We start from the raw sequence: 25,850 nt of genomic DNA on the forward strand, positions 1-25,850 counted from the left end.
GTTAGAACTGGAATTTCCTTGGGTAAGGGAATGAATGTGAGGTCAGAAGTTCACCTCGGTTGCAGAACAGTTTGGATCAGTATAAGAAATTGTTGGACAGAGGATTGGAGTTTTTGGTGGAGATTAAAATCGGATTTGGCCGCCTCATTTTTCAATTATAGAAATTTCTGCTGAACTAGCACCAGATGTTTGACATATGTTGTGACAATTCAGAGCCACTGGAGAAGTCAGGGAGTTCCTGGTGAGGTAAAGCGGGCTGCTGTCAGCGTCCATGTGTTGGAATCTGATTCTGGATTCTTGGTTTTGTTCTTGAACTTCGGCCCCTCCAACTCCGGATCCGAACTCAGCGTATCCCCGGCTCATCCTGTCTGAGGACAGGACCAGTGTGAGAATCAGAGACAAACCGCAGCCGCTCCCTGACGAGGTTTGATATCTGGCCCCATGATGTAACAGGTTTAAACCAAGTACAGAGGAAGGGAAATGGAGAATAGAACAAAAAGGAAGGTCTGTGATAGGGTGGAAAACGGTAGTGATTAAATGACAAAAGGGATGACGGTGAGAAATAAAAGGGGTTGGAAATGGGGCAAGTGCAATTAATGTCTGGAGGAAGTATAAATGATGTAGAGATTCTGGCGTTGGACTCGGGTAAATACAGTAAGAAGTCTCAAAACACCAGGTTAAAGTCCAACAGGTTTATTTGGTAGCAAACGCCACTAGCTTTCAGAGTGCTGCTCCTTCGTCAGGTGAGTGGGAGATCATATAAAGACACAAAGTCACTTTACAGAATTACATGGTACCAAATTACGAGACATGGCAGATGTTACGACAACGGATGAATGAACACCGCTCAGCAATCACCAGGCAAGACAGTTCCCTTCCTGTTGGGGAAACTTCAGCCGTCACGGGCATTCGGCCTCTGATCTTTGGGGAAGTGTTCTCCAAGGCGGCCTTCACGACACATGACAACGCAGAGCCTCTGAGCAGAGGCTGATAGCTAAGTTCAGCACACATGAGGACGGCCTCAACCGGGATCTTGGGTTCATGTTCAACCCCCACGACTTGCCTGGATTTGCAAAATCTCACTAACTGTCCTGGCTGGACACAATACACATCTCTTTAACCTGTGCTAATGTTCTCTCCACTCACATTGTCTGTACCTTTAAGACTTGATTACCTGTAAAGACTCGCATTCCAATCATTATTCTGTAAACTGACTTTGTGTCTTTATATGCCCTGTTTGTGAACAGACTCCCACTCACCTGACCAAGGAGCAGCGCTCCAAAAGCCAGTGGCGTTTGCTCCCAAAAAAACATGTTGGACTTTAACCTGGTGTTGTGAGACTTCTTCCGGAGGTATAAATGAGCAGAGCTGAATCATCACCAACAGCTGCCGTCTGAAAACAAAGCCAATAAAAATGCAAAACAAAACGGAAACTGAGATTTTAATCTGAAATTGATTAACTGAAAGCTGAATTCAGAAGGTGTAAAATGTCCAATGGAAATATTAGAAGCTATTTCTCCAGCTTAAGTTGGGCTTTATTGGAACAGAGCAGGATGCCGAGGGCAGAAAGGTGAGAGAGGAAATGGGGCGGCCAATTAAGAACATAAGAAATAGGAGCAGGAGTAGGCCATCTAGCCCTTCGAGCCTGCCCCGCCATTCAATAAGATCATGGCTGACCTGTCGTATCACAGTTCCACATTCCCGCCCTCTCCCCATAACCCTTAATCCCCTCTCTTATCAAAAACCTATCAACCCGCGTCTTAAAAATATTTAGCAAGGCAGCCTCCACCACTTCAACGGGCAGAGAATTCCAGAGATTCACCACCCTTTGAGTGAAGAAGTTCTTCCTCAACTCCGTTCTAAACCGCCCCCCCTTTATCTTGAGGCTGTGCCCTCTAGACCTACTGTCCTTTCTGAGCGGGAAGAGTCTCTCCACCTCTATGCTATCCATCCCATTCATCATCTTATACGTCTCAATGAGATCTCCCCTCATTCTTCTAAACTCTAACGAGTAGAAGCCTAGTTTATTCAGCCTCTCCTCATAGCTCATGATAACAGGCACTGGAAGCTCAGGGTCAAGCTTGCGGACGGGACGAAGGTGTCCTGCAAAGATATCACCCAATTTGTGTTTAGTCTCTCCAATGTCGCCAACCTTTCCACCACCGACAACATCACGATTCTGTACAGACAATGCAAACTTGATTTAAATAGTCGCAAGGGCTCGAGAGGCTGGATATCCATCTCTATTCCCCGACTGTTAATTCCGTGTGCTAATCAGCACATGTGCTGCTCTTTCGGTGAGATGTTGACCAAGGTCTTGTCTGCTTTGAATTATGTTTAAATGCCACGGTAAAGAGAAGCGGGAGAGTTAAAGCTGTGTCCTGACCAAGATTCCTCTCTCAAGCACCGATACAAAGAGGTTAACTAGCAATTCATTTTATTTGTTTTTATCTGCGAGAACTTGCTCTGTGTGAAGTACCTGCTTTATCTTCCAACACTGCTCACAAACAGAGGGGTATCGCGATGTAATGCGGGTGCAGTAAGTTTCTGGGATGGGTTGAGACTCTGTGTGAACTCAAGTCTTTCATTGTTACAAAGCGCACCGCTGCCACCTGCTGACGGAACCTCGGTGCTGCAGGAACTAATTCGACCATAACAAATAGAAACAGGAGTGGGCTGTTCAGTTCCTTGAGCTTGCTCCGCCTCTCAATAGAATCATAGTTGGCCCGACATTCCTCAGTGCCCACTTTCCCGCCCTTTCCCCATCACCCATGATTACTTTAATGATCAAGAATCTTTCTTAGCCTTAAATATAAGCAACGACTCTGGCCCCACAGCTTTCTGTGGCAAGGAGTATCAAAGACTCACAACACTCAGAGGAAAAAATCCTCCTCACCTTAGTCTTAAATTAGTACTGCTTTATTCTGAGACAATTCCCTCTGGTCCTGGACTCTCCCTCAAGAGAAAACACCGTCTCAGCATTTACCCTGTCAAGCCCTACTGGAACCCTATATATTTCAACGAGATTCCCTTTCATTCTTCCAATCTCCAATGAGTTGTTGAGTTCCAGAATAAAGGGTCTAAATTTAAATCATGATGACTCATTGAATTGTTCAGTGTGACTCTCGCCCTAATTGGAAGTCTACCCGCGCATGCGCAGTGAATGTGATGAGGTCATGGAAAGGGTGTCAGGGTTGGAAGATGATTGAAAATCCAAATGTTTGATACAATTTTTGCCTTGCAACAAGTACTAAAATGCAAGCAATGAAATTGTTTAAAACTGGAAAGACATAGCCAATATAAAGTTATGCATTGATGATCGCAGATATTCCTCATTTACGTTTTGGACATGTATTAGCAAAATCTGGTTTGCATGCTGGTTGAATAGTAAAAGGGGTGATTTTGGGATCGGGTACAATCAGTGGGGAGGATATCTCACATTCCACATGTTCACAGACATTTACAGAAAACCCAATTTTAGAAGCTATTGCATTTTCCCTTACTTAACCCTTTTAATTGCCATTATTTCTATGTTAACACCATCAGTCTCTCGTAACTCTTTACATTCCTTATTTTGCCTCTCTTCAATGTAACTTCAAAATCGCCCCACAATATTTACCTTAGTCGTCTGTAACCTTTCGGTCTGAACAAGTTTCAAATTTCTCAGGATTCTAAAGCCTACTTGCTACACTGTCTTCACAGCCGACCATCCATCTATCCTATGCCCTTTCCGTACTCAGAAATACACGGGGGCTATTCTGGAGATTGTTACCTTAGTGGTTCCTTGTGGCCAACTTCAGACACCAATGCACTCACACTGGGGAGGGACCATTCAACTGCTCCGTGTGTGGGAAGAGATTTTCCCGACCTGTTGATACGTCAGAGAGTTCACACCGGAGAGAAGCCGTTCACCTGTCTGTGTTTGAGATGAAATTCACTTATTCATCCAAACTGCAGAGGTATCACCGAATTTACAAGTGATTGTGTTTTGCATTGTGCGATTATCGCTGCTGTTAATTACATCCAGGACTGGACCATGTTTATTCGGGTGGGTAGGATTTGTTTGCTAAAAAAGTCTGTGTACTGGGAAATAGCTTGATATTTTGTAAGCATAAATTATCTTTCTTTGAAGCACAACATCTGGTCTTTGATATCTCGGTGACAGGACAATTTGGAGGATTTATGGGGTATGTGGAATCCACCTTTGAATTCAGGTACTGGATCAGAATCTGTATTAAGACGAGAACTGGAGACAATCATATGGGAATTGGATAGAATGGAGACTAGAGTCATGGCTACAGAAAAACATGGCAGACATTAAAAAGTTCAGAGTGTAACGTACTTAGAAAAGTTAGCTGGGGGGAAAGAGGTTGTAAGGTAGTCGTGCTGACTCAGGAGCACAATATTATCTCAATTCTGTCTATGAATCAAATTAGGAACATATTTCCATTTCCTGAGTCCTAACTATATTTTTAATTGATTAATAGGATGTGGACGTCTCTGTTTAGACCAGTATTTATTTCTAATCCCTCATGCCCCTTGAGAAAATGGGGAGCTGCCTTCTTGAACGGCTGAAGTCCCTGAAGGCTAGGTACACCCCTGTGTTGTTCGGGAGGGGGTTCCAGGATATGATTTCCATCAAGTGAAAGTGATGGAACTGCGAAGCATTTCCAAGTCAGGATGTTGAGTGATTTGGAGAGGAACCTCCAGCAGGTAGTTTTCCCATGTGTCTTCTGCACTTGTCCTTCAAGATGGTAGTCGTCATGGGATTGGAAGGTGTTGCTGAAGGAGCCTTGATGAATTTCTGCAGCGCTTCTTGTAGGTGGTACACACTGCTGCGACTGCGCACTAATGGTGGATAGAGTGACTGTTTGTGGATGAGGTGCCAGTCTAGTGTCTGTTTTGTCCTGGATGGTCTTATGGAGTGCTTTTGGAACTGCATTCAACCAAGAAAGTGGAGCGTATTCCATCACATTCCTGACTGGTGGACTATCTTTAATACATAATTGCATTTGGTGACCGATGTTGTCAGAGGATTTCCAGCATCACTTGAAACTGTCTCCTCTGTCTCCAAGTTAATCCGGCCCCTGCCCAATGGGCACCTTCCATCCTTTGGAAACATTGCTGATGATATGAACATGCCCAGTACCCGGAGCCAAAGGAGGGAGTGATAAATCCTGGCTGTTGTATTTGAGTTTACCTGGTGGAATGAGTTTTGTCAGCAGGTGGCAGCGGTGCACGTCTGTCACAGTGAAAAATTGAATTCACGCAGAATCTCAACTCATCCCAGAAACTTACTGCACCCGCAATGAATTAATTACTGACAAGGACAGGAGCCCCGAGTTGCCACAAATGAAAGAAATTTCCACCTTTTCCTTGAGTTGAAATTAAAGTCAGTATATTCCACTGAGCACCTCAACTTGATACCCCGGAAGATCACAATATTCCCAATATCTATCCCAAGATGAGGGAGAATTCCACATTTCTCCGACACTTTGATGTGAAAAATTACTTCATGATTTGACTGCCGAAAGTCCTCGCTCAGATTTTAACGATGATGGCAGAACTCTCCGTGGTGCTGCCGAGGGTGAAGGCATTTTCCAAAACTGAGGAGAATTTAATCCGCTCAGAATGACAGAAATTCCAATTTCAATAACTTCCCAGATTTTCCATGTGTTGAAATGAATGTTAGTAAATTCCGCTGGGCTGTGTAAGGGGTGCTCATGTCCCCCAGGACAGATTCTCTTTCCTATTCTCCACACAGGAGCTGTTTAAAACCCAGGCAGTAACAATAAAACCCAATGTTCCACACTGTCAGATATATGAAACATTTTACACTAGAATCACAGACAATATCTCTGCAATAAAACAAGACATTGATTTCCAATCCACATTGATCTCTCTGCCTCTACCTGCCTGTTAATGAATCTGATCCATCGCCAAACTTCACAGCCTGTGGTTTTCCGTGCTGGATTCGCGCGAGGATAGGAGAGATGGAGTTACTCCGAAGAATGAAGATAGTTGGGTGACAGTGAGAGGAGCTGGGAGGAAGCAGTCAGTACAGGGATACCCTGTGGTCTTTCCCCTCGGCAACAAGTCTACTGCTTTGGATACTGTTGAGGCAGACGATCTACCAGTGGTAAGCCGCGGTGACCGGATCTTCAGCACTGAGTCCGTCCCTGTGGCTCAGAAGGGAAGGGGGGTGGTGGGGGGAAGGGAGCAGGAGGGCAATAGTTATTGGGGACTCGAAAGTTAGAGGGACAGATAGGAGGTTCTGTGGCAACGAAAGAGACTCATGGATGGTATGTTGCCTCCCGGGTGCCAGAGTTCGTGACTTCTCAGAACGTGTTTTCAGGATCTTTAAGGGGGAGAGGGAACAGTTCACAACTCATGGTACATATCAGTACCAACGACTTGGTAAGAGAAGGGACGGGGATTTAAAACAGGAATTTAGGGAGCTAGGGTGGAAGCTGAGAGTCAGGACAAACCATGTTGTCATCTGTGGTTTGTTGCCAGTGCCACGTGCTACCAAGTTGAGGAACAGGGAGAGAGTGCAGATAAACACGTGGCTACAGGGATAGTGTAGGAGGGAGGGTTTCAGTTACATGGATAATTGGAGCACATTCTGGGGAAGGTGAGACCTGGACAAACAGGACGGTTTGCACCTGAACCAGTGGGGCACCAATATCCTGGGAGGGAATTTGCCACGGCTCTTTGGAGGGGATTTAAACTAATTTGTCAGGGGGATAGGAAAACGAGCTGTAGTCCAGAAGCCAGTGTTGAGTGTAGTGAGGTACTGAGGAGGGTATCAAGGTCGCACGAGTGTACAGGCAGACAGGAAGGTGGGCTGATGTTCGTCTACTTCAATGCAAGGAGCACCCAGAATAAGATAGGTGAACTTGGAGCGTGGATTGGGACTTGGGGCTACGATGTTGTGGCTATTACGGAGACATGGTTAGAACAGGGACAGGAATGGTTGTTGGAAGTTCCGGGTATAGATGTTTCAGTAAGAGTAGGGAAGGTGGTAAAAGAGGTGGAGGAGTAGCACTGTTAATCGAGTATAGTTAAGCGGCTGCTGAAAGGCAGTTCGAGGGGAATCTGCCTCCTGAGGTAATATGGGCTGAAGTTGGAAATCGGAAATGAGCGGTCACGTTTTTAGGAGTTTTCTGTAGGCCCCCAAATATCAATCGAGACGTGGAGGAAGAAATTGCAAAACAGATTATGGATCGGTGTGGAGGTCACGGGGTAGTTGTCGTGGGTGACTTTAACTTTCCAAATATTGATTGGAGCCTTTATAGGTCGAATAGTTCGGATGGGGCAGTTTCTGTACAGTGTGTGCAGGAGAGTTTCCTGTCACAATATGTGGGTAGGCCGACAAGTGGTGGGGCCACATTGGACTTGGTACTGGGTAACGAACCGGACCAAGTGTTAGATTTGTTTGTGGGAGAGGACGTTGGAGATAGTGACCACAATTCGGTGTCTTTCATTATTGCAATGGAGAGGGATAGGGCCATACGGCAGAACAACGTTTGTAATTGAAGGAGGGGTAATTATGATGCGATTAGGCAAGAATTAGGGAGCATAAGATGGGAACAGAAACTGTCAGGGAAAGGCACAAATGAAAAGTGGAGCTTGTTCAAGGAACAAATACTGCGTGTCCTTGACAGTTATGTGCCTGTCAGGCAGGGAGGAAATGGCCAAATGAGGGAACCATGGTTCACAAAAGAGGTTGAATGTCCTCTCAAGAGGGAAAAGGAAGCGTATGTAAGGATGAGAAAACAAAGTTCAGTTGGGTCGCTTGAGGGTGACAAGGTAGCAAAAAATGAGGTTAAAAAAGAGTTTAGGGGAGCCAGGAGGAGGCATGAGAAGTCCTTGGTGGAGCGGATCAAGGAAAACCCCAAGGCTTTTTACTTTTATGTGAGAAATAAAAGAATGACCAGGACGAGGTTAGAACTGGCCATGGAGTCAGAAGAGATAGCAGAGGCGATGAACTAATACTTTTCTTCAATGTTCACTAAGGAAAGGGACCATGTTTTTGAGGATGAGAGTATGATACAGGCTGATAGGCTGGAGGAGGTAGATGTTCTGAGGGAAGATGTATTAGCAATTCTGAAAAACCTGAGGGTCAATAAATCCCCTGGGCCAGATGGGATATATCCTAGGATTCTGTGAGAGGCAAGGGATGAGATTGCCGAGCCTTTGGCTTTGATCTCTGGGTCCTCAATATCCATGGGGATAGTGCCAGAGGACTGGAGAGTGGCGAATATTGTTCCTCTGTTCAAGAAAGGTAATAGGAATGACCCTGATAATTATAGGCCGGTTAGTCTTACTTTGGTGGTTGGTAAGTTAATGGAAAAGGTCCCGAGGGATAGGATTTATGCCCATTTGGAAAGATGCAGCTTAATCTAGTATAGTCACCACGGATTCGAGAAGGGTAAGTCTTGCCTCACAAATTTGATTGAATACTTTGAGGAGGTAATTAATGTGTGGACGGAGGTAGAGCAGTTGATGTTGTATGCATGGATTTTAGTAAGGTGTTTGATAAGGTTCCCCATGGTCGGCTCATGAAGAAAGTAAGGAGGTGTGGGATAGAGGGAAATTTGGCCGTTTGGATAAGTAACTGGCTATGTCATAGAAGACAGAGGGTGGTGGTGGATGGAAAAGTTTCAGACTGGAAGCCAGTTACCACCGGTATACCACATGGATCAGTGCTGAATCCTCTGCTATTTGTGATTTTTATCAATGAGTTGGAGGAGGGGGCTAAAGGTTAGGTCAGTAAATTTGCTGATGACACCAAGACTGGTGGGGTAGTGGATGAGGTGGAAGGCTGTTGTCGGCTGCAAAGAGACATTGATAGGATGCAGAGCTGGGCCGAAAAAAACGGCAGATGACGTTTAACCCAGATAAGTGCAAGGTGATTCGTTTTGGTAGATCCAATTTGAATGTGGCTTATAAGGTCAACGACATGATTCTGAGGAATGTGAATGAACAAAGAGATCTTGGGGTTCATATCCACAGATCTCTGAAGGTTGCCACTCAAGTGGATAGAGTCATAAAGAATGTCTATAGTGTGTTCGTGTTTATTAATAGCGGGGGTGGGGGGCGGCGGTGTGGTTGAGTTTAAGAGTAGTGGGGTTATGCTGCAAGTATACAGGACCTTGGTGAGACCACATTTGGATTATTGTGTGCAGTTCTGGTCACCTCACTATAAGAAGGATGTGGAAGCATTAGAGAGAGTGCAGAGGAGATATACCGGGATGCTGCCTGTTTTGGAGGGTAAAACTTATGAGGAAAGGTTGAGGGAGCTAGGACTTTTCTCTTCAGAGTGGAGGAGGATGAGAGGCGACTTACTCAAGATGATGAGGGAAATAGATACTGTGGACGTTCAGAGACTATTTCCTCAGGTGGATGTAGCTGTTATTAGGGGGCATGACTATAAGGTTCATGGTGGGAGATATAGGAGGGGTATCCGAGGTTTCTCTGTCATATTTCTCTTTCTGTGGTTCCTCTGGGTAAGTGTCTCAAGCCATCAGCACTGTGTGTCAAAGCAGTGAAGGGATCTGTCTCGTCTCGTCTGTCATTCTAGGAAATAGTTTTTATCATCGTTTATCAGGAAGACGTAAAGATATTAGAGAGCAAATGTTAAACGGCAGATATTCTGTTTGGTGGAATTCGACTCATTAATCAAGAGGAGGGGGCTGTAGAAACTGCGAGTCTGTGCTGGATAAAGGAGGGAGTGTGGTGATCTTACTGAAATATTCATGGTTCAGAATGAAAGGGAGATTGCAAACATCCAGAGTCTAGATCGACGTAGGTGTAGCTTTAAATCTAGAATGGGGGGGTGACAAGGCAGTTTGGATTGAGTGAGGTTGAGTTTTTGAGTGACTCCAGTGAAGTAGTGAACCAGTGAACCCACCGCTCAGTCTGTGAATTTGATCAGAGACCCAATCCATTTTCAGAGCTGATTTTAAGAACAATATCATAGTCCAGTTTCCCACTGGTTTGCAGTGTGGGATAATGTTCCGTGGCTCCTGAGGAGGGAACAGGAGACAAGAAGTCCTCCTCCTAATTCTGGTGACTCGGGGCCGTGGGATGCATGAATATTCAGTGGGGATGAGAGAGAGCAAGGAGAGTCGAGCAGCAGTGAGAAAGACAAGTCACCTGCTGGTCACAGAGAAATCATTAAAAACTGCCTTCATTCCCACAGTGTGACGCAAATTCCTTCAGAACCAATGAATGTGTTTGCGGAATAATCTCTGCTGTAATGCAGGAAATGTAAAAAACAATTTCCAAATAGCAAGCTCCCAGAAACAGCATAATGATGAAGTTTGATGATGTTGTTTCAGTGTAAATATTGGGCAAGAAACAGAGGGAACAAACTGCTTACCGAATTTCTGATGGGAATTTCCAGTGGTCAATTAAGATCAGTGATTAGAATATTCTGTTCCTCTGAGTGGGGCATCGCAATCCAATGGAAGATCAAGTTTGCATTGAGTCTTCAGGTATGAGATTTTTGCCTATGTGAGTACACTGGCTATCTACTTTGAAGCTGCTACACAATTGCAAGGGCTGGATCTCTGCCTTTCTATACATTCTGTTCAGTCATCGGATTTGCGATTCATCTGCCCACAGTTATATGATTTTTCCTTAAATTTAATGTTCGCTTTAACTTCTTTCGTTAACCACAGATGGTGGATCATCCTTTAGGGATTTTCTTGCCTTGAATCTACCTCTGGATTTGTCACAACTACTCAAGGTTGATCCCTCTCTCTCTATGTTTAGTTTGAAGCCCTCTTTACTTCCCTTGTTAAGTGAATTGCAAGAACATTCATCTCAGCATAGTTTAGGTGTAGATCATTCAAACAATACAACCTTACCATCCCCAAAACTGGTACAATGCCCATGATCGAGAGGCATTCCTCCCACACCAGACTTTGAACATTCATCTCTGCAATCTGCAATTCCCTCTGCCAATTTGCAGCTCAGGTAATCATCCAGAGATTATTACCTTTGAGGTCCTCCTTCTTAGTTAGGTACTTAGCCTCTCATGCTGATTATGTCCTCACAGATATCTGAAATATCCCTGTTAGCATGACCCCATTTGTCCACTTCTGTCCCCAACAGAAGCAGCCTGGAGGGACTGAATGGCCTACTCCTGTTCTTAATGTTTGTGTTCCTGTAATTTAAATATTATTTGGCATCTTACAGGCTCACATTGTGTACAACCTGTGCGGTGACATCTACATGCTGCTTCATGGAAATATCGCTTCCCACCCGATCTCCCTGCAGCTTTCTCTCCTCCTTCTTTGTTCCCTCACTCCTCAACCTTGACCTTTCCCCCCTACTCTCTTTCTCACTGTCTGTCTTCCCTCTCTTAAATTCTAACTCCCCACCACCCCTCGATCCACTCGCTTTCTCTCACTTCCTTCTACTCACCTCTCTCCCTCTTCTCCACCCATCCTTCCCCACACCTATGCTGCCTTATTTTTCCCCCTGGCTCTCAACTCTCAATATGCCCTTCTCTTGCCCGATTTAGCTTCCTCTCTCTTTCTTACCTCAATCTCTGTCTCCCATTCTCCACAATCACTCCCTCACCCTAACTTGCAAGAATCTGTTCTTCCCATTCTCTATCCCGAGTCTCCACACACTCGCTCTTAGTTCCTCCCTGCTCCTTTTCTACCTTTGCATACTATCCTTTCCCCTTTCCTCATCATACAACTATACCTCTTCCCTTCACCATCCCATCTCTCTCGCTATTGTTTCCCTCTCCACCACTTTTTTCCCTGTCCTATTTCTTTCCGGTCCTCTTGTACACATTTTCTCCTCTCTCGCACTCTCTCTCTCTCATACACCATCATGTTGTTCCTCCCAAGGTCCTGTTCGCACCACTTGCCCTTCTTTCTTACAGTCTTCCGCTTTTGTGTTCACCCTCCTACTCTCTCTCTTACGCACACTCTTCCACTCTCCCTGCCATGCCAAACCCTGTACCTCCCATCTTATTATGTCACAACATCCGACACTATCTGCCACTCAGTTGCTCTCTATATACTGCCCTGTGGTTCTCACCCACTACCCCAATCTCATCTCATTGTTTCTCTTGCTTCCACAAACAAGCATTCCCAATCGCATCTGACCTCCCCCTCATCCTGCTCTCCATTTCCCTCTTTACACTCTAGCTCCCTTCACTCCCTTTCACTGCTGAGCTGTTTTCTCTTATCTCAACTGCACCATTCTACCTCCTTCTCTTTCCCCCTCCCTATAACCCTGTCAACCCCCTCTCGACACTTCCTTGCCTCTCCCTTCTGTTCTCTCCACGTTTCTCTCCCTTCCACCGCTCACCATTCCTGGCCTCATGCTCCCCTCCCTCTCATTTCCTCTCTTCTCCCCCTCAAAACCTCTCTTCCTCATTTCTCACACTTCCTCCTCTCCCCACACCCTTTTTCTAAATCACTGAGTGTGTTATTTTAACTTTCCCCCAGCTCCAGGCTTTCTCACTCTGGATCCGAAGACAGCGAAGCCCTGGCTCATCCTGACTGAGGACTGGACCAGTGTGAGACTCGGAGACAAGCTGGAAAGATTTGAACCCTCGAAGATATCCTGGAATCATTAGGGAGACATTAGTGGGAGGTGGAGGTGGGGGTGAAGACAGTGGATTGTAGGAGTAGCCCGAGAGACTGTGAACAGGAAAGGAGGAATCGACATGAGCCCTGAGTCCGGATTCTGGGCTGTGGGACTGGAGTATGGAAGGGGTTATTTTGTCCTCACCTCCCCCTCACCAGCGCCCCTCCTCCACCACCACCACCGCCCTCCACCTCCCCCACCTCCCCCCGCACCCCGCCCCCCCCCCCCCCCCCCGCCACCCCTCCACCACAACTTCGAATGTGAATTCCTGGAAGATCGGAGTTTTCCTGGACTGTGAGGGTGGACAGGTATCATTTTGCAATGCGGACAACGTGTCCCATCTCCACACTTTCACCCAGACTTTCAGTGAGAGATGGAACAGTCCGAGGTGGAATATCGACGGGAAAAACTCGGAGCCACTGACAATCTGCGGGATTAAAGGTCGCTAACAGATCCATCCCATAATTTCACGCCGTCTCCCTGCCTCCTGCCAGCTGTAAACTGATGGAACCGGTTCGTATTGTGGTTATTATATAGAATTATAATTTACACTGGGGTCTCCATGATTACATTTCTAAAATGATTCTTCAAACAAAACAATCTGTGAACCGCTGGAATAGAAACAGTTTTTCTCAAAGATTCCACAGCTCATCATTAAATCCAAGAAGCAGAAACTCAACATGTTGTTTGCGTCTGTCACTGAGTGAGGGAGGCGGGATTCCGGTGAATGGAATCCGGTGAACGGAGAAGCCGAATGGCCGGAGCTCCTGTCACTCTGAGTGAGGGAGGCGGGTTCCCGGGGACTCGACAAGCCGATGGGTCAGTGTGGCTATCATTTACATTGAGGGGGCGGTTCGGGGAGGGACTGTCGATTGGTCGCTATAACTGTCAATCAGAGAAGAAGCGGGTGATCTTGGCATCGGAATGGGCCCGGTTAGTGAGACTGAGGGAAGCGGGGTTCATGAAGCTTAGAAGGCGATTAGTTCGAGCTCCTATCATTCTGAGCCTCAACACCGATTTTTGGGGAATCTGAAGGGCGATTGGTCAAACTGCCTGTCAGTCATCGTGAGAGAGGCGGGATTTCAAGTGTTCCGTAAGACGAATGGTTGTTGTGTCTTTCATTCCGATTACGGGGCGGGTTTCCGAGCAGTGGGGAAGCCGATTGGTCAGAGTGACTTCAGGGAGCCGATCCGCGACATGAGGAGGTCGATTGGTCAGCGCTGCTGTCACTCAGATTGAGAAAGGCAGGATTCCAGGTATCCCGGAATCCGAATCGCCCTACCCGCTGTCATTCAGAGTCACGGGGTCGGGACCTCTGCCAATTAGAGAGGTGGAGTGACCGGAGTGCCTGTCACTCATCTGAAGGGAGAGGTGTTTGCGGAAATTGGAGGTGATTGGCTGCATCTCTTGTCCCTCTGTGAGGGAAATAGCTGTCTCCTGGTGTTCTGAACTGTAATTGGTGAAGGCCGCTGTCAGTCAGAGCTTGTGGGGCGGGTTTCTACTGATCCCCGAAGCGGATTGGTTGACTGTCCTGTCACTCAGATGGGATTCGGGGGCGGAACTCGGCATATCGGCAGTGAGTTTTTGATTTGATTTGGTTCATTATTGTCACATGTATTAGCATCCAATAAAAAGTATTCTTTCTTGCGCACGAAACACAAAACGCATACCGTTCACAGAAAAGGAGCGGAGAGAGTGCAGAATGTCGTGTTACATCAGATCTAGGGTGTGGAGAAAGCTCAACTTAATGCAAGGTAAGTCCCATTCAAATGTTTGATGGCATCAGGGAAGAGCTGTTCTTGAGTCGGTTGGTTGTGATCTCAGATTGTTGTATCTTTTTTCCCGACAGATAAAGGTGGAAGAGCTGTTTTTGAAGTTACCGGTCGATACGTGGAGTGAACGGAGCAAGCCCCGATTCCATCTCCCTGCTCCAAAAATCAATTTAATATATGGTTCCCAGATGCGGGACGTATCAGATATTAAACTGATCAGAACAAATACTACACTTGATCTGAGCCAAAAGGCCGAGAAGCGATGCCAAAGAAAGTGTTTTACTCACAGATGATGCTTCGTTTAAGGAAGGAATGAGCAGCAGAAGGACGGGGTGGAGTGGGTCCATCTGAGAGAGGTCACAGAGTTCCTTTCCTGCCGTCCGAATGTTACTGCTGAAAAGCAGCCTGACCAGGATTCGAACCTGAACCTTCTGCTCTGGGAGCAAGTGTGCTCGTCCGCTTGGGGTCTTTTATTATGCTGGCTGCTTTTCTGAGGCAGGGGGAAGAGTCAATGGGTAGGAGGGAGATTTGCATGATGGATTGGGCTCTGTTTACAACCCTTTGTAATTACTTGCAGTTTTGGTCAGAGCAGGAACCATACCAAGCTGTGATATATCGGAAAGGGTGCTTTCTAAAGTGCGGCCGTAAAAATTACTGAGAGCTGCTGCGGACATGCCAAATTTCCTTTGCCTCCTGAGAAAGTAGAGGCGTTGGGGGGTGGGGGTGAGGGGGTGGACAAAGGTCATTCAAAGGTCCGTTGACCTTGGGTGTGATTTTCTGGTTTTGGAGCTGGAAAATCCCGCCATGTGTGTGAACACAAATCTTTCATTCTTACAAAGCGGAGCGCTGCCACCTGCTGACCGAATCTTAGTGCTGCAGGAAAGAATTCCCCTTTAAAAACGGCCCAAGAAGTGGGGACAGTTTTCGAAGATTCACAGGCAGGGTGAGCCGAATGGTCTCTTTCCATTGCGAGATCACATTATGATTTTTATATGATCTGACATTTAGATCGGATCAAATCCACATTTTCAAAGTTGACTTGAACTGAAGATTGTCATGTGAGATGAGAATAAACACACTCGGCCTCTGTTCCCCAGAGTTTCAATGAAAAGGGGGTTGACAGAGAATAGGTGCTGGAAGGATGGTTCCCCTGACTGGGGTCTCCAGATCCAGGGACTTTAGCAGTTTGATGGTGGTGTTCCTGCAGTAATAATCCAGACTGTAACCAGTGGAAAGTTTCCCCCCGATTGCCATTGAGTTGTGTTTCGCTGGGGCTCCTTGATGCCTCACTGGTGAAATGCTGCCATGATGTTCAGGGCAGTCACTCTCACCCCACCTCTGGAATTCATCTCTTTGCTCCGGCTGGGGGAGATGTTCAGTTCGGCTTCTTCCAGACGCACTGGGCTCCGCATCTCACGGCAGCCTCTTTGCAAACTGTCAGGAGGCCATGGAATGGAGTGAAACTAGACATCCCATGAGAAAGTGTTGAACTCATATGAAAGGAGGAGTTGAATGAGCGCCCATGATGCGGCTCCGGGCGGCTGAGGGGGGAAAGCGGGCGCGCGGGAGGAAAAGCTCCGCCCAGAGCTCGAGGAGCGGCCACGCGCTGACCTCCAGCCCAACGTCAGAGCGCGGGAAGAAGCGCGGCTCTGATTGGAGGATCAGGTAGCATCAGCGGGGGCAGGGGGAGGGGCTGGACGCAGCACAGCATCACGTGGTGGGAAGCGCGAGTGGGGGAGGGGAGCCCGGGAAAGGACCCGGAGCCCCGGGTTTAGAAAGAGACAATGTCTCAAATTCAGCTGATTCAGCTTTCTCACCACATTCTGTGATCCTGAGAGTCACTGATTCACCAGCTCCATTCACACGTCACACACAGACTGATTGATACCCACACTGCAACATTTCATTGCGCTTTTCATCTGGTTATTCCTCTGTTCAGCTCATTCCTGCTCAAAACACAGGAAAAATCATCAGATTATCCCCAGTCTGACCTGTAAGGCGTGGTTACACTGGATTAACCAGGGTTCAATTAAATACAGTCCTGATGCTGCCCACAAAATAATTATTAAAGTAATTGTCAAAAGTTGATTTGAGCCACAGAGACAAACCTATTTACCAGATATCGAAAAACGGCGTCAATCTTAATATTTAAAGAGTGTTTTAAAAGAGGGGAGAGAGGTCGGGAGGTTTTAGTGGAATCGCGGCCTTAGGGCCGGGACAGCTGAAGACACAGCCACCAATGTTGGAGCAAAGGGAATCAGGGTTTAACAAGAGGCAGAATTGGAGCAGCTCAGAGATCTTAATAAGTTATCGGGCTGGAGGAATTTACAAAGGTAGGGAGCAGCGAGGCCAAGGGAGGTGATTTGAACGCAAAGATTTGTTGCGGGAACTGGATACATAACCAGGCACACTTCACACCTCACGCACACCCAAACCCGTGTCCCCATCACAAATACAGACAACATTCAGAAAACACTGAAACAGACAGGGAGATGATCCATCAATTTCACTGTCATTCAAGGTGATAACTGTGTTATTGACCGACAGAAAATTATCCAACAACAGAGTCACAGACAAGGCCGGAAGGAATAAGGGAATGGGGTAAGGATTGGGGAAGGACGCCAGAGTTAGAATAATCCCCATATCTCGTAACATAACAGAACCGCCACCGGAATAGAGGAAAGTCAGGAAACTGACTAACTTGTTCCGTTCTGTTCACAAGTATTAGACGAATGCCGGAAGTCTTCTTTCTCAGTAAGAAGTCTCACAACACCGGGTTAAAGTCCAACAGCTGAAGGAGCAGCGCTCCGAAAGTTCGTGATTCCAAATAAACCTGTTGGAGTTTAACCCGGTGTTCTGAGATTTCTTACTGTGTCCACCCCAGTCCAACGCCGGCATCTCCACATCTTAATAACAGCTGCCCACTCACCAAGGCCCTTTATAGGATCATTGAATAGAATCACAGAATCCCTGCACTGCAGAAGGAGGCTATTCGGCCCATCGAGCATTCACCAGCAACAATTCCACGCAGGCCCTATCCAAGTATTTACCCTGTCAATCACACACTAAGGGGCCATTTAGCATGGCCAATCAACCTAACCCGCATTTGTCTGGACTGTGGGAGGAAACTGGAGCATTCCTACGCAGACACGAGGAGAACGTGCAAACTCCACACAGGCAGTTACCCGAGGCTGGAATTGAACCCGGATCCCTGGTGCTGTGAGGCAGCAATGCTAACCACTGTGCCACCGCGCTTCTGTCTATTTGCAGTGAGAATTCTTTGCTCTGAAATTCCAATTCCTTTGTAATAGACCGAAAGTCAGGAGTTAACAGTGACCCGAGTCAACGATTTAAAATATAAAGAAATATTTTAGGTGGGAAACACGAGACTTGTGATTGATTTTTTTAGTGCAGTGTCTCTGGGACGCTCTGTTGAGTCCAAGGAAGTTTGCAGAGTGAGTTGACCCTCACATCATTTTGCCCGGCAGAGGGAATCCCATTGCGATATTGGCTGGACTACCAGACAACCCGCGAACCCAGGCGGGAGTAAGTCTGGCTCTCTAGGGCGGGTTTCCCCGGAGAATGAATTCTGGCGAGCTGTCTCTGTGGAGTTTTCTCCTGTTTTATGCGACCACAGCGACAGTCGCTCCTCCTCGTTGGCTCCCGCTGGTAAACTCAGTAATCCGCTACTGAGGGACTCAACGACTAGGGAAAAGTACGAGACGGCCGCGATCTGCGTGGATCAGAGACTGAGTCTCAAGATGGTATCAAGGAATGGGAATCCCGTTGTTGATGGTTCAGAGCGGCTGGGATCCGTCCCGGATAAACAACCTCCCCGCAGTGGCGTCTGTAGCAGCGCAATGTGCAAAATGTCAATGTCACCGCCACACATGTTCCAGCTCTCCGGAGCGAGTAACAAGATCTTCCGTAACTCCAACCCAAGAGGAGATCTTGAGATCCCCGCCATTACTACCAGCCCTGTTGGCAGCTGAGTTCGGGTCCCAGAGCAGGAGAGGCAGCCAACCCAGTGGCGGACGACACTGTTATCGAAGAGTGGACGGCCCATCCACCGGAAAATGCGAACTTTGTAACAACACAAATCTCCTTTTAGACGAAATATCGCGTTTCCAAGAAGGGAAGGGGAACTCCGGCCAATGGAGCGGCAATTGACACAAATGGAGAAACATCCGAGACGACCACCTTCATGGAAGGGGTCACTTTCGAGCCGACTGAAAACAGAGCATCAGTCAGAGAGGTGATCACCCATTACCCCCATTGATGGGGTTGTTCTGCAGTTCCTGTAACACCCTCCTCCGCACGATCGGCTTCTCCAACATCCACATGACCAAAGTGCCCCAGGTTCTCAACATCAGAACCAGGTGTTGACTCTGCGGTAAAACAGGAGACTATCAATCCATTGCCTGGCACTGCCCTCAGTGTAGCGGAGAAAGGTAACCTGTAACAGTCGGGGAATACCAATGCAGCGAGTGCGAGCTCAGCTTCACCACCAGGTGTGGGCTGAGCCAGCACGACAGGCAGATACATGTCGCTTTGCGCACCCAGAAGCGCCTGGAAGCTCTTCAGGTCAATTCTCAGCCGGGGATCTGTGCCTGGAAGTGAACCCCGGAGCAAGTTACACTCCTGAGGGAACTCGAGCCGAGATTTGCAGGATGCCGGTACACCAATAAGGAAATCGCAAGCATCCTTCAAACTGAAACACCCAAATAAACCTCAGACAGATAAATAAATACAGCATTCCAAATGAAACCATCTCGTCTCATTAACAACTTACTTTTTCGAAGTAAGCTCTATCCCACAAGTTCATCCCTAACAAGGGGGAGATATCAAACGCTTTCAAATCATATCAGTGATGCGAGGCAGCAAACAAAACCATCGCCCAAATTTCGGTTGCTGCCCGTTTGTAAAGAACGCAAGAATTAAACACCACAGCAGGGATTCCAACAACTACACCGAGATGTCAGTAAGTACTGCTCAATATCTTACAAGGAGCCAAGACTAGTGGCCAAGGACGGCTCCTTATGGAAACCTGACACAATACTCACGTAGATCAGAGAGTTACAGTGGTGGGTGTTACAGTGCGGCACGAAGACGAATACAAGGCACTGAGTTGTGCGGGACTTAAAACGGCACAAATACATCCATCTGGGATCGGAGGTGAAGGAATTACCGGGAGGTTCTGAGTCTGAGTACGTGGGCTTTGTGCTGAGCGCCAGAGGGAAATGGCTGGAAATGAACAACACCTTACTAACATTCCTATTTTACAGAGTAAACAATTTCTCAGCAAGAACAGTGTCAGGGAGAAGGGCGGAGAGTAACAATGGGGAAAGCTCTATGAAATGGTGGAAGACAAGAGAGGTTAAATGTCTGAAGGTGTAACGGTACAAAGTATAAGAGAATGGGGAATGGGACTGGTGAAGAAGCATAAGGTGGTTCCAGAGCAGTGTTAATGGTTACAGCAGAATGGTAACGGTGGTTAGAATCTGAAGTTCCTGAATTCAATGCTGTGGCTGAAAGGCTGGAAAGGACAGAATGGGAATATTCCTAATTCCTGTCAGGAACAAATCACACTGCATTACCAGAGCTGTGTATAAGCGGCTGTTGGAAAGAGAGACGTGTCGATGTCCTTTTGGAAACAGTTCATCAGTTAACAGTGATCTCAGTGAATGAGGGATAATAATTATATCAGAACGAGCCTTAGATGGAACATATCGAGATCATAGTTGATTTTATTGTGTTCAGTGACTCTGTGATCCTCTGGGGTGTCTGAATGAAATCCTTGGAGAGCTCAGTGTCCAACATTTCATCCGGCAGAATGAATCCCATTGCGATCTTCACCAGGTGAACAGACAAACCGAGAGTGCAGCAGATTGGAGTTGACTTACACAAGGCAGGGTCTGATACCAGGCCTGCAGCGATCCTATTCAGTTCCTTAGTTCTCTAAACTCTTGTGCTCCACGATTACTATTGTTCAATCCCGCTGTCAGCTCAACAATTTATACTTAAATAGTTTTCGTTGCGGGTTTCTAAGCCAACTAAATATAGCAGCATGTATTGAGTTTTTGCAGAATTTTAATGCGTAAATCCTTCTCGCAGAATGATGAATATTAATGTGACATTCTCCTGATAATCTTTCTGACTAATAGTCAGGGGACATCTCATCAAACAATGGAATTTACTGAATGGGATTTGTTAATCTGGATTTGATCAGATCCAAGATAAATAACAATGCCAGTCTGATACAACACAGAAAGAGATTATTCGGTCCATTGAATCTGTGAACCTTCAGAGACAGTCCCCATTTCTTGGGCCGTTTTCATGGGGACTTCTTCCCTGCAGCACTGTGATTCCGTCAGCAGGTGGCAGCGGTGCGCTTTGTAACAATGAAAGACTTGAGTTCACAGAGTCTCAACCCATCCCAGAAACTAACTGCACCCGCAATGAATTATTAACAAGAACAGGTCCAGCCGTCAAGTCGAGAGATTGTCACAAATGACAGAAACTTCCCAGATTTTTCTTGGGTGGAAATGGTTGTCAGTAAGTTCCACGGGGCTCCGCACCTTGTCACCCTGGAAATTTACAATGTTCCCGAATATCTATCCCCAGAGAGAATTCACACTTTCCGACACTTTAAAATAAAATTGCTGCATGATTTCACTCCTGAATGTCTCCGGTCAGATTTTAACGATGAAAACAGAACTCCCCCCAATGCTGATAATGGGTGAGAGAGTTTCCCAAAATCGAGAATTCCATCCAGCGGGAGGATTGTCGCCAATGGCACAAATATCCCAGATTTTCCACGTGTTGAAATGACTGTCAGTAAATTCCGCTGAGCTGTGTAAGGGGTGTCCAGGTCCCCCAGGACAGATTGTCTTTCTTGTTCTCCACACACGAGCTGTTTAACGTCCAGGCAGTAACAATAAAACCCAATGTTCAACACTGTTAGATATATGAAACATTTTACACCAGAATCCCAGACAATGTATCTGCAATAAAACAAGACATTGATTTCCAATCCGCATTGATCTCTCTACCTCTATCTGCCATTTTCCCAACTTTACAAAAAAGCCGCTTAACGAATCTGATCCATCGGAAAACTTCACAGCCTGTGGTTTTTCTTGCTGGAATAGTGCGAGTGTTGGGGGAAACTCTCCAAATTCAATCCCAGTAGGAAGTCGTTTTACCCTCTCCCATTTCCCATGTCCCACAGTCCTGCCCCCACACCCTGTGATGTGCTTCCACTTTATCAGGGACTGGGAGAGCAGAACTGTCAATGTGTCAACTCTCTCCTTCACCTACTCCATGTGACACATTCTCCCCACTCTGTGTGAAGAAACTCCGCCCAATATTGGAGGGGAGATTCCACTTCAAATGTTCCCTCATCAGTTAAAAGCAAATTGCTGCTGATGCTGGAACCTGACGAAGAGACATCCAGACTGGAAACGTCAGCTCTGTTCTCTCTCCACGGATGCTGTCAGACCTGCTGAGATTTTCCAGCATTCCCTGTTTTCGCTCCGTCATCAGTTGATGTTTCTCTGGGTCAGGGTCCCCGGGAGGGATTCATAAACATTTATAAAACCGCAAGTTTCTCTTTCTAGAAAACAAACCAAACTTCACAGGTGGAACCCTCGAAATATCTTCCCGATACCTGCTGTGTAAAATCTTTCCTTGACATTTACAGTACTTGATGTTTTAATGTGAGCGGCTGCAGTCATGAACACAATTCACTTTCTGGACCTGGATCTCACACCGAGTTTCACCAGAGTGGTTTTAATCGGCACTGGGTTCAGGCTGAAGAGAAATGTAATGGAATCTCGATCCCTCCCATCACCACCTCTTCTCCCCATTCTATCTCTCCATCTCTCTCTCTCTCTTTCCACTGTCAACATCCCTGGGAGCCCAACCTGCCCCCGACTGAGTTCAATGATTTCCCTCCTTTATCCTTGAGACCGCGCCAGTTGTTATCTCCAGTGTGAAAGTGGCGAAGACAGGGCCCACTCTGTAATAATAATTCCCTGAGTGCTGCAGTGAACTTTATCAGTAAATAGCTGAACTGAGGATGTGCGGCAGTAACACCGAAAGTAAAAGCGGTTTGAATCAGGAAGTGCTGAGTGTGAGCATGGCTTCCAGACAACAAGCAGAGAGCTGGACCGAGGAGACAATTTGTCCCATTTGTCTCGATTTCTTCACTGATCCGGTAATGCTGGAATGTGACCACAACTTCTGCCGCTCCTGTATCACCCAGTGTTGGGAAATGAAGGAATTAAACTCCTGCCCGGAATGTAGAGAGGAGTTTCCGGAAAGAAACCTCAGAGTAAATCGGGCCTTAGCGAATCTGGCCGAGAAAGCTCGACAATTAAAGCAGAGTCCGAAAGAGAAGAAAAGTAAACTTCACTGTGAGAAACATCAGGAAGAACTGAAGCTGTTTTGTGAAACTGACAAGAAATTGATCTGTCTGATTTGTAGAGATTCGCGGGATCACAGAGAGCACCGCTTCCTGCCCACCGATGAAGCTGTTGAAATCTACAAGGTAAAAGGGGAATATGATTTACCTGATAGTTTTATCACATTTTCAACATCCAGCACTTTCATTCTGTGATTTTCTCTCCCAATCCCAGGATCAGCTCAAATCTTATTCAGTTTCTCTCACAGAGAAGAAATTGGCGGTTCTAAAAACGGAAAAGAAACAGAAACGGAAGATTTCTGAAGTGAGGGTAAGGTGCCCCTGGGCTGATTTTCTGGGATCTCGGTTAATTTTGTTCCCTTTATCGTGGACCATTAATTATGTTTCACATTTCATTGGGTAGGAACAGTCGAGCACTCTGCAGACCCACATCACATCCGAGTTCACTAAAATGCACCAGTTTCTCACTGAGAAAGAGCAGCGATTACTCAGAGATCTCAGGAAAGAAGAGGAGAGGATTCTAGAACCGATGGAGAGAAACCTTCGAGAGATTCAGGAGAATTTAAATTCTATTGAGGAGAAACTCTCCAAGTTGCGGAAACAGATGGAGCAAAAAGACCAGCTGATATTTCTGAAGGTGAGGGAATATATTGTGTCTCAGTTCAGGGAAACTTCACACAGTCACTAAATAACTGATGGTGATGGTGAAATTTGTATAAAATTTACTGAAAAACAGTAACCGAATTCACAAATTTCTGTCTATTCCGTGGAAATTCTGCTGTGACTCTGAACTAATGGCTCCCACACTGAATAAGATTCCCGGGAATACTGTAATAAGTTTTCTAGATTTTCACTGTTGGTTTGTGATTATTTTCGTGTTTCCCGAGTTTCAATTACTCCTGGAACTCCCATTGTAACCCGGTTCCAGTTCCATGTTGTGAGTGTGTGGGTGTGTCTGGTACGGTGTGTGAGAGTCACTGTGTCTGTGAGCGGGACTGATGTTCAATTCCAGTTTATCTGACTTTCCACAATCTTCCTTCCAAAATGCATCACTTTACATTTCGTATGAAATCTCATCTGCTCTGAGTCTGCTCATTTCACCAGCCTGTCGAACTGCTCCTGAAATCTGTTACTGTCACCCTCACTGTTCCTGATTCATTTCTTTCAGGAGGAAGCTTGTCGGGAGAGAAGGTAGGACATGTTCTTTACGGAAACTCTGCAGTTTGGTAAAATAAACTCAGTGAAGTGTTATTTTGTATTTGTTGTCATAACTTTCAATGTTCGGTCATTAGTTACCAAGGCATCACACACTGCAGGAAATGATCAGCTCCGCGTATACACACTGACGAGAACTTAATGATAACTCACCTCATTACAGTGATTTTACATAACTGTTCTCCAACGTTGTAATAAATAACAGGGAAGTGTAAATAATACAACCAGGCCGGAAGTGATCACTTGCCCGATGTTGACTGTTCGTGTCTGTGACCTTCCCACTGAACCGGAGAGAACCGCGCGGTCCATGTTTCCAAGGAATGGGCCACCCATGTCCCTCCATGGAGCCTGACCAACCCGAGAAAGTCTCAGGTTAAAGGGAGAATGGATTCTAAGTTTATACTAAATAAAAATTGGCTCTGCGTCCTGAACAACACAACGCTTGTTTTCATATAGAACTTTTATTGGAAATTTATATTGCAAGGAGTTTCACAGGAGCATGATAAAGTAAATTGACACAGAGCCAAATAAGGACATATTAATTTGGGTGATCGAGATAGATTTCAGAGAGCGTCCTCAAGGAAGAAAAAAGAAAGAAAGATAGAGAGGATCAGGGAGAGAATTCCACAGTTCAGGACCTCCACAGCTGAAGGTCCAGCTCCCATTGGGGGAGTGACTGAAATCAGAGATGTTCAAGGTGTCGGAAGTAGAGAAGAGCAGCATTCTGGGAGCCCAGGGATTGCAGAATTGGAGATTCAGCTTTGGGATGTTTTCGGCCTTTGTTTTTGTTCTACAAACTTTGTTTATCATATAGCAAGTGGACAGGCTAAATATTCATCACTTCCTGCAGTCTGTGATGTCTATTATCAGGTTTTGAACCTTTTTCAAGGCATGGCCGTTTCCATTCCCTGCCCTTGAATTTAAAAGTCATTTCTTTCTCATTTCGAGAAACAAGATTAACATTTCACTTTGTACATTTTCTCTGTCATCAGAAATGCTGTAAACTTGACCATTTAAATAAGTTCTAAATTCTTCTAACAATTACAAATTCATAGCATCATTTTTATCATTTACAGGATTAGTGAGGAGTATATCAAACTCTCAGTATCTGCTGCCGCCCTGCCTATGAGAAAGTACAAAGACCTTTTACAGTACAGAACATGGAGAGAAATGATCAACTTCATTAACCCCGGTAAGTCTCATATTAATTGTCCTGCTTATCACTCCAGTTGTAAATATATTGAATGGACTCCAAAGATCCATCTTAAATACTCACATTTCCAGTTGTTAATACCTGCAGTCTCCCCATTCTCATATTTCTCTTTCTGAGGTTCCTCTGGGTTAGTGTCTGAAGCCATCAGCACTGTGTGTCAAAGCAGTGAAGGGATCTGTATAACCAGAGGAATAGAGCACCAATCTCAGGATGTGAAATGGAATTGCTCCAGGAGACTGGACTGGTCTCGTCTGTCATTGGGGGAAACATTTTTTTATCATCATTTATCAGGAAGACACACAGACATTAGAGAGCAGGTGTTAAACGGCAGATAATCTGTTTGGTGGAATTCGACACCTTAATCAAGAGGATGGATGTAGAAAGTGCGAGTCTGCACTGGATAAGGGAGGGAATGTGATGATCTTATTGAAATATTCAAGATCTGGAATAAAAGGGTGGTTATAAACGTCCACAGGTTTCACACAGTCACAGAGCCTAGATCAAAGCTTTACATGTGGAATAGGGAGGATGACAGGGCAGTTTGGATTGAGTGAGGTTGAGTTTTTGAGTGACTCCATTGAGGTAGTGAACCAGTGAACCCATCGCT

The 25,850-nt window shown here is 46.0% G+C and overlaps 1 protein-coding gene and 1 pseudogene across 1 annotated transcript in view; one reads left to right on the forward strand and one right to left on the reverse strand.

Moving 5' to 3' along the window:
* Positions 1-25,850, forward strand: part of LOC145348697 (uncharacterized) — a 65,853-nt gene that overhangs the window by 25,414 nt on the left and 14,589 nt on the right. The window contains exons 8-17 of the mRNA XM_080196854.1: positions 12,480-12,550; positions 13,657-13,826; positions 18,031-18,373; positions 18,505-18,648; positions 20,873-20,948; positions 22,460-22,941; positions 23,030-23,125; positions 23,219-23,452; positions 23,984-24,006; positions 25,107-25,222. Of these exons, the coding sequence (XP_080052980.1) occupies positions 12,480-12,550; positions 13,657-13,826; positions 18,031-18,373; positions 18,505-18,648; positions 20,873-20,948; positions 22,460-22,941; positions 23,030-23,125; positions 23,219-23,452; positions 23,984-24,006; positions 25,107-25,222 (1,755 nt within the window). The remainder of the gene's footprint in view (positions 1-12,479; positions 12,551-13,656; positions 13,827-18,030; positions 18,374-18,504; positions 18,649-20,872; positions 20,949-22,459; positions 22,942-23,029; positions 23,126-23,218; positions 23,453-23,983; positions 24,007-25,106; positions 25,223-25,850) is intronic.
* LOC145348787 (U2 spliceosomal RNA) lies at positions 14,491-14,657 on the reverse strand (annotated as a pseudogene).

This window comes from Carcharhinus amblyrhynchos, chromosome 9 (genome assembly GCF_965287045.1).
Source record: "Carcharhinus amblyrhynchos chromosome 9, sCarAmb.v2.hapA, whole genome shotgun sequence".
In the NCBI taxonomy this organism is placed as follows: domain Eukaryota; kingdom Metazoa; phylum Chordata; class Chondrichthyes; order Carcharhiniformes; family Carcharhinidae; genus Carcharhinus; species Carcharhinus amblyrhynchos.